Consider the following 16241-nt stretch of genomic DNA (forward strand, 5'->3'; position numbering starts at 1 on the left):
AGTATGTCTTGTCAATTAAAAAAATAAAATCGAAAAACAGTAATGGCCGAAATCCAAAACCGGGCAACGGATTAGAATTAAAACCAGCAAAAATGATACGGCGCACATCTCTACTTTTGACAGGTCTGAATGTTGTCATCCTCAGCTCTTCCCCTGCTGTTCTCAAAGGTGTGCATGTTCAGATCTTGCTGATGGTATTCAGTTGTCAAGTAGACATTCAAAACGTTGACAGTCTTACCCTTGAATGTCGACCAGTGACATAACAAGGTTGGGGCAAGCAGGCGTGTGCCCTGGGTGCCGGTGCAAAGTGGGTGCAGATGTTTTGCCTAATGGTAGAGCCGGCCCTGCCATCACATATGAACACACCACACCTCTTACATAAGTTTACTTTCTTTATTTGTGACAAAATACACACATTCCCTATTGCCATTTATGCTCCGTTTTTATTTGCCTTTACAATACTTGTATGACAAAGGTAAGGAACTCTACAGTCTAAGAAATCTACGCCCCTTACTGCAAAATGAAACTCATAACAAAACTATACAGTGCATATTTGTGCCTGTGAGGTGCTGCTTCCTTTTCTTAGGTCACAGCTGAAATGTAACTTCCTCCAGGAGACGGCAGGCATCCTGCACTGGGACAGACAGCAGACCGCAGGCATCCTGCACTGGGACAGACAGCCTGGGTCACTATCTGAATATACAATGCCTGTGGCTCAGGGGTTACTTACTAAGACATGTGTCCTGCTCACATCGCTGGTTCTCCTGCTGAAACCTACTGTGGCATTTTCAAGCTTTTTCTCTCCCAGAGGCTTGTACTGCAGCCTGACGGAGTGCTGTGAGGAGGAAAAGCCATATAACAGCACAGGTAAGACCCCCTAGTGAGAGACAGAGCCCTTTGGGTTGTGTGAGAGGTTGGGGGGAGCACATGTAATAATGAGGGGGTATGGTGACTGGAGAAAGATTATTACCTGGTACAATCATTCTAGCACATGCATTATACAAAGCAGGGCTGTGCTAACGGTACCACAGAGGTCCCTACAAGGACTGACTATGCCACAGCCATCTTGGACCACGTCCATTGCATGGAATGTATGACATAACATAGGCAAACGCAGGGGGGTTTCTGGTTGCCCAGAAAATTCCCTCCTCTTGGCAAGTGGCTCAAATGATTACAATAGCAATGGTATATAATGCGACTACTTGAGCTGCGCCACATCATGTAGTTTAAGAGACATGCCCAATGGTAGCAGCTTCTTCTACCAAGTTTGGTGTGTGTGTGTGTGGATCTGAGTCCTCAATCAGTGCACTGGGCCAGAGGTTAGCTACTAAGAAGAAGAGACAGGAGCCTAACCATGAGGTGGGAGAATGTGTGCTTAGAAAATGCAGCACTGGTTTTATTATGTTTCTGTATTTATTATGGCATGTTTTCCTGACGACTTATCTATATTACTTAAATTTTCAACCTATACAATAGACTATAGTGTTAAAAATTAATACTGTATTCCAGTATATAAAAAGACCAATGTGTACATTAATGTCCAGGGTCATTATTAGGTTCTTCTACCTCTCCTCCAGATTCCCACAATTGCTCCAATGTTCCGCAGAGTGGGAGAATGTGGACTGCATTAGGAAACCCCCCCCTCTAGAAATCCTGCATTTGTTACTGTATAAATCAGTGGTTCTCAAACTCGGTCCTCAGGACCTCACACATCTCACGTTTTCCAAGTCACCCAGTAGGTGCACTGTGTGTCACCAACTGTCACATTTTAATAATCCACAGGTGACCCGGAAAACATGAACTGTGTGGGGTCCCGCGGACAGAGTTTGAGAACCTGTGACATAAAAGTTAGCAAATTGGCTAGCGATCACACAGGATAGATGCTGCCCTGGTCTTATACATGTGGACTATGCACCTAATGCTTTTCATACCATTCAAAATTGGCTGACATGCTCATCGGAAGTGTAGTCAACATAAAGGGGGAGATTCAAATGTTTGAAAAGTCAGATGGGTGTCTGTTTTTTCCTATCTCATACCCCTTTTCCACTAGCGCATTTACCCTTGTTTTTCCCTAGTGGAAAAGGGTCCCCCGGCAAATTCCCGGATCAAGTGATCCGGGAATCCTACCCAGGTAGCTAGCCGGGTTGAACACGTGTTCAACCCGGCTAGCTGTCTAGTGTGAACGGGAGCCGTGTCGCTCCCGTTCACAGTGTATGGGTGGGCGGTGCTGGGAGATCATGTGATCTCCCAGCGCCGCCCCTGCCACGCCACTAGCAGCGTCACCAACCCGGCAATATGCCGGGTTGGTGAGCGCTGATGAAAGGGGTCTGTAGCACGGGTCGCAGCCGTGTCAGGCGACACGGCTGCGACCCGTGCTAGCAGTGGAAAAGGGGTATAATAGACAGGAAAAAAACAGACTCCCAACCGACTTTTCAAACATTTGAATCTCCCCCAATGAGTCATTTCACAAATTCATTACATTGCATAGCTCACAACCATTCTGCTTTTTGCAGGACAGTCCCGTGTTTGGAGGAATGCCGCATGGTCCTCCAATCAGGATGTTTGTTTTGGTCCGTGAAGGAGTTGGGATGTGATGCCCAGCAGCAGGCTATGGAGGCAGGTGGTTTCACAGTGTGTGGCATTGATAATAAATAAATTCCACCATAGTCACATCAGTATTTCTCTGCAGCCATGCTTCCTGTCCCGTCGTGTAGACTTCCAGTATTGGGATTCTGGGAGAATGCATTCTCAACTGTATAAAGGAACCTAAAGGGGGGCACACACGGAGCAATGTTCAGCTAATTTCTAAGCTGCTTAGAAATTAGCTGAACATCGCTCCGTGTGTAGGGGTGCCAGTGACAGCGATGCGCGGTCCCGCGCTTCGTTATCGCCGGTGCTAGATTGGCCTGCATGCAGGCACAATCTGGCAGGTCACTCATTTCACTGCGTCCGTCCCCCTCGCTCAGCACACATCGCGCTGTGCTGAGCGGAGGCAGAGATGTGTGCTGAGCGGTCTGTGCTAGATCGCTCAGCACACATCTCTGGGGAAATCTCCCCGTCAGTACGGCCCTTAACACACAGGCTTTTCTTATATCAGCGAGCAATACTATCCATATCTTATCATCCATTCAAAGAAGTCATAAAAGTTTTCCAACTGAAGATTTTACTCCTGGTGCTTTTACTAAATACACTGATTTATCTTTACAGCTTCTGTCTATCTGTTTATATTCTTCCCTTGGATATGACACAGCTAGGCAATGTGATCTGTCCAGTAGATAGAGTGGTATCAATATGGATAGGGGTACTTTGCAGCAGTCTGAAAATAGTTTGACGGAATGATGATTAAACATATTCTACTGTATATTAAGGAAAATATATACATTAAACAATTTGTTACAGACGGTGCTACAGAAGACCCCATAGCAACTCCAGACGTTTGCAGGTAGTACCGCCCATCGAATAAAAAATAGTTTTTAGACACGATAAGCTCCAATAATGTCATAAAAACTAACTATGGTAGTACCATTTAGGAATTTCTGGAATAAAAATAATGTGCTTCCCTCATAGGTTGTTAACCATTTCGGGGGGGAATCAGCACAGAGAATGAATGATAGTGCAGTATTTTGTATAAAATGAGAAAAGTTTTAATACAAAATGCACTTACAACAATTAAGAATAAAAATCACATATAAACATCCTTTCGTGGTGACACTGGAACACTACAAGCAAATCACCCAAATCCTGTTGATGTAGTTCAGGAAGGGATTGGCAGCCACAGGTCCGGAATCTGCAGAGGCTTCTCCAGAGTGACAATGCAGGGTGAGTAAGTGTCCGACAGGCAGGAGTTTGTAGACCACACTTAACACGTTTCGGACCTCGCTGGGTCCTCACTGCACTATCATTCATTCTCTGTGCTGATTCCCCCCCGAAATGGTTAACAACCTATGAGGGAAGCACATTATTTTTATTCCAGAAATTCCTAAATGGTACTACACTCGGCATGTACTGAGAAGCTATCCACAGAAATTTGTGACCCATTCATCATTTATAAAAGCTCAGTATATTATTTTTCATTTGGAGGTGGTGCTTTGCATGTGTACACCAATTTTGCATGTTTCTTTCTGTGCACAGCCCTTTGGTATATGTTTGTTCATGGTTTGAGCAGAATAGCGCAGGATTAAGCACGTAATAAATCTTCCAGAATATTACCTAGTTTTGGAGTGTTGGATGAACACTCTATTTTTATGTGTATTCCTGCTGCATGATTTTGCTTGATTTGCGCACACTTGTAACACCTGAAACATATTTTTCATAAAAATTTGGACATCAGGCCCCACATAGTTAACATTATTGGATATCAACCTCCTTACTGATTGCAAGCCTAAATCATGAGGTATACATGTATACAGGCTGCATACATCAACCGAGTTTGGCTTGTCTGACGTCATTCCCTAGCGCCACTGGAGCTTCGGAGGGCGTGGCGGGAGGCGGCCTCAGAGACGCCGGTTCACTGGGTCTATTTAGGGGGTAAGTGTTCCTTGTATGTTTATTGTGACACATCTTGGTAAAAGTGCGCAAGCACTGAAACGTTGAGAAAGCATCTTCATGTGTCAGTGATTTATTTCTGAAAGATAGTCCTGAGTGCCGCCGTTGGAGACACATGTATGGAGCTGTATGCAAAGTGCAGCTTAATACGGAGGGCACCGGGCAAGTTATTTGTGGAGATATTCTGAGTGCCGGATTGTTGCATTTTATATATATATATATATATATATATATACTAGGTGCTTCATCGCGCCCTACGGGCACTCTTCACACCGTCGCAAGGGGCTACGCCCCCTTAACCCTTGCATGCCTTTGTGGGGTTCAATATTTGTATTATATGGAGTATTACCTGCATTCCTTTGTTAGTGGTTAAATATTGCACAATGAAAGGGCATGCGATGGTGAAGGAGGCGCAGCCCCTTGCGACGGCGTGAACAGCACCTGCAGGGCACGATGTACACAATGCAGCGGGTGCGAGGGGGACTGCGAATGGGGGAGGGTGTCTGTAGATGCTGTGGGTGGAGGGGGGGGGGGCGGAAGCGGGGGGGCCCGGATGGGGAAGGGTCGGGAGGTGCTGCGGGTGGCGGAGGGGCAGAGGAGTGGGGCTGCAGATGGGGGAGGGGTCCAGAGGCACTGTAGGTCGGGGAGGGGCAGGGGTGCCACGGGTGGGAGAGGGGCAGGTGCGGGGATGTTGCAGATGGGTGAAGGGTTCCGTAGGTGCTGTGGGATGGGAAAAGGCAAGGGTGCCGGGGGCGGGGTTCCAGAGACTGGGAATGACTGGTTAGCCCCCAGGAGATGCTGCGACTGGAGGGAGGGGGGGGGGGGTGTATGTACGCGGTGCAGACCTCGCGGCCTCTGGGCACTGTGGTAAGGGGAGACTGGGAGTGACTGGTTAGCTCCCAGGAGACGCTGCAGCTGGAGGGAGGAGGGGGTCGGAGCCTGCAAGCAGCTCGGACTTCTGCAGCGCTACCCGCTGGCTAAAGTGTGTGAAGGAGTTGGGCGCACCTCACTGCGGGCGGCAGCGCTGCAGCTAGCGTTGGGGTTGCCGGGGCTGGAGATAACAGAGGCTGTACGGAAGCTGCACAGCGGCAGGTGCCCCACAAAACTGCAGCTAAGAAGCGTGGAGTGTGCCAGAAAGTGACGCTCCTCCGCGCCAGAGAGACCCTGCTGAGTATGCTGATGAGGGGGGTCAAGCACACAGTGAGCCGGTGCCCGTCTGTCTGTATGGCATACCCCCTCACACACCCTCATACCTCCCAACTGTCCCGATTTTCGCGGGATAGTCCCATTTTTTGGGGTCTGTCCCGCTGTCCCACCCGCGGGTCGCAGTGTCCCACGTTGGGGAGGGGGGGGGCAGTTGGGAAACTCCTGTACTCGCTGTTCTGCTTAGCAGGGCAGCGGTGAATAGACGCTGTGCGCATGCGCACAGCGTCTATTTAGTGGAGACAGAGGGAGAGAGGGCATCAGGGGGTACGGATTAAGGGAGGGTTCCGGCAGCAGAGCCGGATTAAGGGGGGGCCAGGGGGTACGTACCATGGGCCCCACAGTTTTAGGGGGCCCCCCGGCTGGAGTAGCTTTGTCCCAGCTCTGAAGCTCCCCCGTCCTGCCAGCAACAGCGGCAGCATTGTGCTACAGTCAGCACACGCTGCTGCGTGTTGGCAGGTCTGTGGTGTTGCAGGGAGGCAGCAGCCTCCCTGCTTTCTTCTGCCTGTGCGGGTGTGTAGGGGAGAGCGACCACCTCCTCTGGATTTAGCCCTAGCTGAGGGGCCAAAATTCCATAAAAAAACAAACAAACAGCAATTTGCATAATGGGCGTGGCCACATGGGTCACAATTAGGCCACCCCCCCAACCCTACAGCAGGCACAGCAATGAGATAGGGCTCCCCTGTCTCAAGTGCCCTGGGCCCCCCGGACTCATAATCCGCCCCTGGAGGCATGCCAGCAGCTCACAGAGCACTGGGCATGCCCCCTCACTGACAAAAACGGGGGCCCTCCCATTAAGCCATGCCCCCTTTTCATTGGTCACGCCCCTTTTTCGCCGAGCGTGTGTCCCTCCTTCTGCCTGAAGAAAGCTGGGAGTTATGCACCCCTGTCTGCCTGAAGAAAGCTGGGAGGTATGCACCCCTGCCTGTGCCATACCCATACTATCGGCTTCTGCTCCTAGTCTCCTATAGATTTGCCCAGATCTGTGACTCATTTGACTAACTCCGCCCAGTGTTGTGACTCCGCCCAGCGTTAGCAAATGAGTCACAAAGTCACAGATCTGGGCTATTATATAGAAGAAGATATTTTACTGTTAGTTTAGTCATGAAAAAAAGTTGTCATAATAACTTTAATGATAACTTACAAACCAAATGGGAACGTTTTGCAACTTCCATTTGTACTTCTATCCCACTTCTAGCGGCAATTTGACAAACATAACAATAAAATAGATGAAAGGTACACAGAGTAAATGCAGTCCCTATGATCTCTCACTGTGATGAGTCATTTAGTCAATAAATGCTAATATTTAAATCATATTACAGGTTGAGTATCCCATATCCAAATATCCGAAATACGGAATATTCCGAAATACGGACTTTTTTGAGCGAGAGTGAGATAGTGAAACTTTTGTTTTCTGATGGCTCAATGTACACAAACTTTGTTTAATACACACAGTTATTAAAAATATTGTATTAAATGACCTTCAGGCTGTGTGTATAAGGTGTATATGAAACATAAATGAATTGTGTGAATGTAGACACACTTTGTTTAATGCACAAAGTAATAAAAAATATTGGCTAAAATTACCTTCAGGCTGTGTGTATAAGGTGCATATAAAACATAAATGCATTCTATGCTTAGATTTAGGTCCCATCACCATGATATCCCATTATGGTATGCAATTATTCCAAAATACGGAAAAATCCGATATCCAAAATACCTCTGGTCCCAAGCATTTTGGATAAGGGATACTCAACCTGTATATTAGAATCGTCTTCAAAAAATTAATCACAATCCATTGATAATGTACACATACATGTGTGATCAAGCAAGAAGACTTTAAACTGTAGACTATTCTATAAGACCATGTTATATACTCTGTGGGGGTCATTCCGAGTTGATCGCTAGCTGCCGTTGTTCGCAGCGCAGCGATTAGGTAAAAAAAGCGGCACTTCTGCGCATGCGTAGGTCGCGCAATGCGCATGCGCGACGTACTTTCACAAAAGCTGATGCAGTTTCACACAAGGTCAAGCGACGATTTTCAGTCGCACTGCTGGCTGCTGAGTGATTGACAGGAAAGGGGCGTTTCTGGGAGGTAACTGACCGTTTTCAGGGATTGTGCTGAAAAACGCAGGCGTGTCAGATACAAACGCAGGCGTGCCAGGGAAAACGCAGGCGTGGCTGGCCGAACGCAGGGCGTGTTTGTGACGTCAAAACAGGAACTAAATAATCTGAAGTGATCGCAAGCTAGGAGTAGGTCTGGAGCTACTCAGAAACTGCTCGAAAATATTTTGGTGCCGCTCTGCGATGCTTTCGTTCGCACTTCTGCTAAGCTAAAATACACTCCCAGAGGGCGGCGGCTTAGCGTTTGCACGGCTGCTAAAAGCAGCTAGCGAGCGAACAACTCGGAATGACCCCCTGTGTTCCTAAAGAGTGAGCTGACAAAGAACAAAAAAACAGTAAAGACCTACATCAGCTCGTTGTCCAATGAATGTGCATATCCCCCCACAGTCCCAATTTTCATTGGATAGCCTTGTTTATTTGCTGGGAAAAGGGCGTGGCCTACAGGATGAGAGACTATAAGGTATGGTCTATGATGCCTGAAAGTGTAGCCGATTGGGTCAAAATTGTGTATTGTGTGGATCTGGACATGGAATTCTTGGTCCAGATCTATTTTATTGATGTTGGAGGGTATGAAGAATCAGCCTGTGATTTCCAATTCTTCTTTCCTTTCAGCTATGCTTCAAGATTTGAACACAAAACTGTTCGAGCAGCACTTGGCTCATGAAATTATTTTCAAAGCCCTGACAGGATTCCTGAGCAATGAGAGCCCTGAGAAGCCCCTGGCATTATCCATGCATGGCTGGTCCGGTATTGGAAAAAGCCATGTTGCCAAAATCATTGTGAAGAATATATACAAGCTGGGAATGGAAAGCAAGTTGGTTCATTTATTTTTGCCTGAATTGCATTTCCCAAACAAAAACCTGATTTCTAAGTACAAGGTGGGGTTAGAATGATGAATTTGTTCATCAGTAGATTAGTATTTACAAGATGTAAAAGTCTCAGTTGTCTGTGGATGAAGGTGTTATGTTACGGCAGTGGCAAATGCAGGATTTCTAGACGGGGGTTTCCAACTACTTTATTTTAGAGCGCATGTGGCCAGTCCATGAAGAGGGCGTAATTAGCATGAAGCAGCTACAACATGCATCATACAAAGTGAAATGTACTGTATGTCATATTTCCCATATACTGTATACAGGGCCAGCGATCACAGTAACCCATTAGATGTGGCAGTAGGGACATATTGTCTGAGCTTTATATCAGATGTGGGCACCAATTCAGAGCATTGGAGCAAGGCTGCGGGATTGGCATAAGAAAATAGAAACTACCCTGGATGTATATGTACACATTACAGTATGAATAATTAACCCTGTAGATGATTTATAGCAGAGCATCCCTAACAGTGCATGTTTTACAGATCTCCTAGTTGGTGCACACACGTGTATTAATTACTGGCTAACACATTTTAAAAGATCCACCGGTGTTCCTAATTATCTTATTTATAATACTGAGGAGATCTTTAAAACATACAGCTCTAGTAAAATTGTAATATATACAATTGCTATAGTGGTCATCGTGTGGGCTAGAGAGGGGGGTTTCCAGGCAATCGGAAACCCCTCCTGCATTTGCCTATGTACGGTTAGAAAAAAATGAGATATTTACAATTAAAGATATGTTATTAGAACTTTTTATTGGACATAGCACTTTAATTCACAAAATATATCAGTAAATAGACTATGAACGTTTGAAATAACATTGTTACCATGATCCATAGGTCATAACACCTTCATTCACTCTCCTATTTAATTGCCTTACCCCTTCTTCCAATGTCAGGTACAAGACAGTGCAGTCAAATTATACGTTGTTACTCTGGGTGCAGTATGGCTGCCCGGCAGTCGGGGAGGCCGCCGGTCAGCATACCGACGCCGGGATCCCGGCAGCATACCGGGATCCCGGCGATGAGGGGCGAGTGCAGCAAGCCCCTTGCAGGGTCGCTGCGCTCACCACGCAGCGGGCTTGGTGGCGACCTGCGGTTGCCCCGGGTTCTATTCCCACTCTATGGGTGCCGTGGACACCCACGAGTGGAAATAGTCCCTGTTGGTCGGCATGCCGACCATCGGGATAGTGAGGGGGCGGGATTTTGGTGGAGGTCATGTGACCATCGGTCTCCCGACCGCCGGTCACATGAATACCCCCCGTTACTCTATTAGAGGGTCAGATACATGGTCTCTAATGGCTGTCCAAGCCTCTGTGCGGGCTGGCCTCTGCCTGTGGTTCTGCATTCCCCCGATGGGCCCTTCATACCCCACTCCAACACCGGCCTAGGGTGCTTCTACAGAGCTGCAGCAATCCTCGTAATCTGATTGAACATATGATCCAAAATAATTATTTAAACAAAAAATAAAACAAGGGCGCCTCCTAGTGTAATATATCACATACCACCACTGTGAAAAAGGAAGAAAAAAAAACCCAGAATAAATTGGCCTTGTACCAAAATAAGTAAAATGACTTATTTGAACCAACAAGGAACATGACCATCAATTCCGTGACTCGGTAACATCCAAGGGAGAGTATCTTCTCATATTTCAGGGAAGAGAAAGCATAACACAACCATAACACAACCATAGTGTGCAAAATGTAAACACATATTTATATGGTGGTTAAACTGCACATTCATCAAACAAATAATAAACACGTTTATCTGATGGAATGACAAAAGCGAGTTCTCCTGGCTCTATCATCCAAGACCAATCCACTAATAGCACCAACAACTACCAACGCATTTCGCCCTAACTTTTGCCTTTCTTATACAGATTCAGACATCCTACATCAGCATTACCTTCGGAATAGCTACTTTGAAGAAAATTACCTGGTGGTCATAATAATTTGGCCACTCACTATATTTGGCTCCAGATTAAGAATTGGCCCCTCTGTACTTTGCAAGTAATCCCTGCACCCTCCTCAGCTCTTCCCCTCTGCCTGTGCAGACCTCTGCAATGCTGCCATATTCCTCCACAGACTTTTGTGCCTTGGTGTAAATCTAAAAGATATCATGGAAACAGAGTCACATGTCCAACCTTGTCTAGCCCTGCGCAGCTAACATTTTATGCTGCGGAAATGCCCTCCCATATTCTCCCTCTCCTCGGTAGTAAGAATTAAAAGATCGCCTGAGACCAAAAAATGAATAATAATTATTACACTAAATCCCCTCTCTCTTTGACAGGTGCAGTTGCAGTCCTGGATTAGAGGAAACGTCAGTAATTGTGCCCGCTCTATATTTATATTTGATGAGATGGACAAGCTTCACCCTGGACTTATCAATGCTATCAAGCCTTTCCTGGACTATCATGATAATATTGACGGAGTGTCTTATCGCAAAGCTATCTTCCTCTTCCTCAGGTACAGGAGAAGACAGGGGTGGATTGGAATGGAAAGCAAGCCCGGAAAATTTATGGAAGCAGCCCTAATGGGGGTGTAGTTTTATGAGGGGTGGGGCCTGTTGAGGGGGGCATGGTCCCTCCTCATAGGGCCTGTACACAACTGTGGCCTTCCTTTGCATCTTTTGCTGCAGTTTTGTCTGAGACCAGGGGCAGATTGTGAATTAAAAGTGGCCCTGTAAAATTTTTCTAGAAGTGGCCTGACATGGGCAGCACAAGGGGTATAACATACCGTGTAGCCATGGCAGCATCACTGGATGGCAGAGGTTCTGTACTACAGAGATGGAATAGCAGAATAAATGGGGATCTTCCTGGTGAGCAGTAGTGATGTGCACCGGAAATTTTTCGGGTTTTGTGTTTTGGTTTTGGATTCGGTTCCGCGGCCGTGTTTTGGATTCGGACGCGTTTTGGCAAAACCTCCCTGAAAATTTTTTGTCGGATTTGGGTGTGTTTTGGATTCGGGTGTTTTTTTTACAGAAAAACCCTCAAAAACAGCTTAAATCATAGAATTTGGGGGTCATTTTGATCCCATAGTATTATTAACCTCAATAACCATATTTTCCACTCATTTCCAGTCTATTCTGAACACCTCACACCTCACAATATTATTTTTAGTCCTAAAATTTGCACCAAGGTCGTTGGATGACTAAGCTAAGCGACCCAAGTGGCCGACACAAACACCTGGCCCATCTAGGAGTGGCACTGCAGTGTCAGACAGGATGGCAGATTTAAAAAATAGTCCCCAAACAGCACATGATGCAAAGAAAAAAAGAGGTGCACCAAGGTCGCTGGATGGCTAAGCTAAGCGACCCAAGTGGCCGACACAAACACCTGGCCCATCTAGGAGTGGCACTGCAGTGTCAGACAGGATGGCAGATTTAAAAAATAGTCCCCAAACAGCACATGATGCAAAGAAAAAAAGAGGTGCAATGAGGTAGCTGTGTGACTAACCTAAGCGACTCAAGTGGCTGACACAAACACCTGGCCCATCTAGGAGTGGCACTGCAGTTTTCTAGCGAGAGGATGAGTGCTTCCATCCTCATGTGAATCTGAACCACTAGCCATGAACATAGGCCAGGGCCTCAGCCGTTCCTTGCCACTCCGTGTCGTAAATGGCATATTGGCAAGTTTACGCTTCTCATCAGACGCTTTTAATTTTGATTTTTGGGTCATTTTACTGAACTTTTGTTTTTTGGATTTTACATGCTCTCTACTATGACATTGGGCATCGGCCTTGGCAGACGACGTTGATGGCATTTCATCTTCTCGGCCATGACTAGTGGCAGCAGCTTCAGCACGAGGTGGAAGTGGATCTTGATCTTTCCCTATTTTACCCTCCACATTTTTGTTCTCCATTTTTTAATGTGTGGAATTATATGCCAGTAATATATCAATAGCAATGGCCTACTGTACCGTACTGCTATATATTATATACTGGTGGTCAGCAAAATTATGCACTGTCCTCCTACTATATACTGCGCACAACAACTTAAATGCACCACAGGTATGGATGGATACTAGTATACTTGACGACACAGAGGTAGGTAGAGCAGTGGCCTACTGTACCGTACTGTTATATATTATATACTGGTGGTCAGAAAATTATGCACTGTACTCCTACTATATATACTGCGCACAACAACTAAAATGCACCACAGGTATGGATGGATACTAGTATACTTGACGACACAGAGGTAGGTAGAGCAGTGGCCTACTGTACCGTACTGCTATATATTATATACTGGTGGTCAGCAAAATTATGCACTGTCCTCCTACTATATATACTGCGCACAACTTAAATGCACCACAGGTATGGATGGATAGTATACTTGACGACACAGAGGTAGGTAGAGCAGTGGACTACTGTACCGTACTGCTATATATTATATACTGGTGGTCAGCAATATTATGCACTGTACTCCTACTATATATACTGCGCACAACTTAAATGCACCACAGGTATGGATGGATAGTATACTTGACGACACAGAGTTAGGTAGAGCAGTGGCCTACTGTACCGTACTGCTACATATTATATACTGGTGGTCAGCAATATTATGTACTGTCCTACTACTATATATATACTGCGCACAAAAACTTAAATGCACCACAGGTATGGATGGATAGTAGTATACTTGACGACACAGAGGTAGGTAGAGCAGTGGCCTACTGTACCGTACTGCTATATATTATATACTGGTGGTCAGCAAAATTCTGCACTGTACTCCTACTATATATACTGCGCACAACTTAAATGCACCACAGGTATGGATGGATAGTATACTTGACGACACAGAGGTAGGTAGAGCAGTGGCCTACTGTACCGTACTGCTATATATTATATACTGGTGGTCAACAATATTATGCACTGTACTCCTACTATATATACTGTGCACAACTAAAATGCACCACAGGTATGGATGGATAGTATACTTGACGACACAGAGGTAGATAGAGCAGTGGACTACTGTACCGTACTGCTATATATTATATACTGGTGGTCAGCAAAATTATGCACTGTCCTCCTACTATATATACTGCGCACAACTTAAATGCACCACAGGTATGGATGGATGGTATACTTGACGACACAGAGGTAGGTAGAGCAGTGGACTACTGTACCGTACTGCTATATATTATATACTGGTGGTCAGCAATATTATGCACTGTACTCCTACTATATATACTGCGCACAACTTAAATGCACCACAGGTATGGATGGATAGTATACTTGACGACACAGAGGTAGGTAGAGCAGTGGACTACTGTACCGTACTGCTATATATTATAAACTGGTGGTCAGCAAAATTATGCACTGTCCTCCTACTATATATACTGCGCACAACTTAAATGCACCACAGGTATGGATGGATAGTATACTTGACGACACAGAGGCAGGTAGAGCAGTGGACTACTGTACCGTACTGATATAATACTGGTGGTCCCCAGTCCCCACAATAAAGCACATTGAGCACAGATATTTGCAGCACACTGAGCACAGATATGGAGCGTTTTTCAGGCAGAGAACGTAGATATTTTCAGCACACTGAACACAGATATTTGCATGCACACTGAGCACAGATATTTGCAGCACACTGAACACAACAGAGAGAACGCTGCACGTCCTCTCCCTATCATCTCCAATGCACGAGTGAAAATGGCGGCGACGCGCGGCTCCTTATATAGAATACGAATCTCGCGAGAATCCGACAGCGGGATGATGACGTTCGGGCGCGCTCGGGTTAACCGAGCAAGGCGGGAGGATCCGAGTCTGCCTCGGACCCGTGTAAAATAGGTGAAGTTCGGGGGGGTTCGGATTCCGAGGAACCGAACCCGCTCATCTCTAGTGAGCAGTATGGCCAATCCGCCCCTGGAAGAAGGATTGTGGGTTACTGCATATCTCTTGGGCGGGTTTCATTTAAGAATGAAAGGAAAAAATATACAAGGTGTTTTCTTCTTCTATTTATGTACAGTAAAAAAAATCAATATAATTGCAAAATATATCTGTAAATTAAGCTGCATTTATGTGACCTATTCAGAGTTCTCCAGTCAGCAAGTTGGAATATGGAGTGTGCTATTGCATTCCTCCTTAATGCTCCAGTAGATGAAGCATCCACCTTTACCAAGATGGCCGCCGTTCTTCAGTCTGCACATGAGCGGCACCATCTTATCACTGTGTTTGAGCGATGCAGTGGTACATAGACATTTACTACTCAGTTCCATGCAGGGCCGTCTTAACAGCAGTGTGGGCCCCTGGGCACAGCAACGCACTGGGGCCCCTACCCATCCTCCAGCAGTAGGGGTGGGGGGTGCTATCAGCGGCAGCTTTGATGTCCCGCGGGCAGTAGGGGATGTTCTATCTTCCGCTCAGCATATAGGACCTGGAGCAGTAATTTCTGCTAATTACTCCTTTACTGCACAGATGGTGGGAGATGGGGCAGGAGGAAGAACACTAAACTGTAGAAGGGGGCATTGGACTGAATGAAGGGGCACAGTACATGACTTCCAGGGTGGTAGGGGGTGTTTAATACGTAGGGGATAAGTGGATGGTTGTGTGGGCTTAATATTAATCATTTTCTGGTGGGAGGGCAGCTTCCCTGACTGCAGATATCTCAAGTTCCTTGAAATAGATTTCTTAGCTTTTAATAGGATAAAAAAAACTATAGAAACCCACCTTTCAGGAGGTACTGGGGACACCTTTCAGGAGGTACTGGGAACACCTTTCAGGAGGTGCTGGGGACACCTTTCCATACCTCCCAACTTTGTCCCGTCGTTAAGAGGGACACACGCGCGGCCCCGAAAAAGGGGGTGTGGCCTATGAAAAAGGGGCGTGGTTTCACGGAGGACCCGCAATCGCGAGCCACGCCCCGTTTTCGGCACTGAGGGGGCATGCCCAGCTCTCTGTGAGCCGCTGGCATGCCCCCTCTCCCTTGGTCTGCACTGAATAGACGCTGTGCGCATGCGCACAGCGTCTATTCACCGCTGCTCTGCTAAACAGGGCAGCGAGAGACAGAGCCTCCCAACTGCCCCCCCACCGCGGGACACTGCGGCCTGCGGGTGGGACAGCGGGACAGTCCCCAAAAAACGGGACTGTCCCGCGAAAATCGGGACAGTTGGGAGGTTTGCCTTTCAGGAGGTGCTGGGGATTTGTAGATCAGAGTTAGGAATCAGAGCAATCCTCCAATGAAAATATAAAACTGTATATTAGGTGTGTGGAGCTGGAGCAGGGACCGGCTGCTTGGAGGCTGATATCTCTGGTTCTGGGCATAGTAGAGACAAGCTGCCAGTGTGCACCAAAAGGGGAGAGTCCCAGCTTTTGGAGTATACCCTCAGAAAAACTTTAAGTCAGACAGAACTTGAGATATCTGGCTGGGAAGAGCAACTAACAGGCTCTGATGGGGACCACTGCTTTGAAGGCGGATATCTCCAGTTCCCCAGGGCAGATTTTAAAAAATCTGGTACCCCTGGAAAGAGGGGACCCTCAGCTATTAGCCT

General features: G+C 46.6%; 1 protein-coding gene across 1 annotated transcript in view; it reads left to right on the top strand.

The window, feature by feature from the left end:
* The first annotated feature begins 558 nt into the window (after positions 1 to 558).
* Positions 559 to 16241, top strand: part of LOC134948471 (torsin-1A-like) — a 47253-nt gene continuing 31570 nt past the window's right edge. The window contains exons 1-3 of the mRNA XM_063936462.1: positions 559 to 867; positions 8485 to 8750; positions 11033 to 11208. Coding sequence (XP_063792532.1) covers positions 705 to 867; positions 8485 to 8750; positions 11033 to 11208 — 605 coding nt within the window. The 5' untranslated portion in view covers positions 559 to 704. The remainder of the gene's footprint in view (positions 868 to 8484; positions 8751 to 11032; positions 11209 to 16241) is intronic.

The sequence above is a fragment of the Pseudophryne corroboree genome, chromosome 8 (genome assembly GCF_028390025.1).
Source record: "Pseudophryne corroboree isolate aPseCor3 chromosome 8, aPseCor3.hap2, whole genome shotgun sequence".
In the NCBI taxonomy this organism is placed as follows: domain Eukaryota; kingdom Metazoa; phylum Chordata; class Amphibia; order Anura; family Myobatrachidae; genus Pseudophryne; species Pseudophryne corroboree.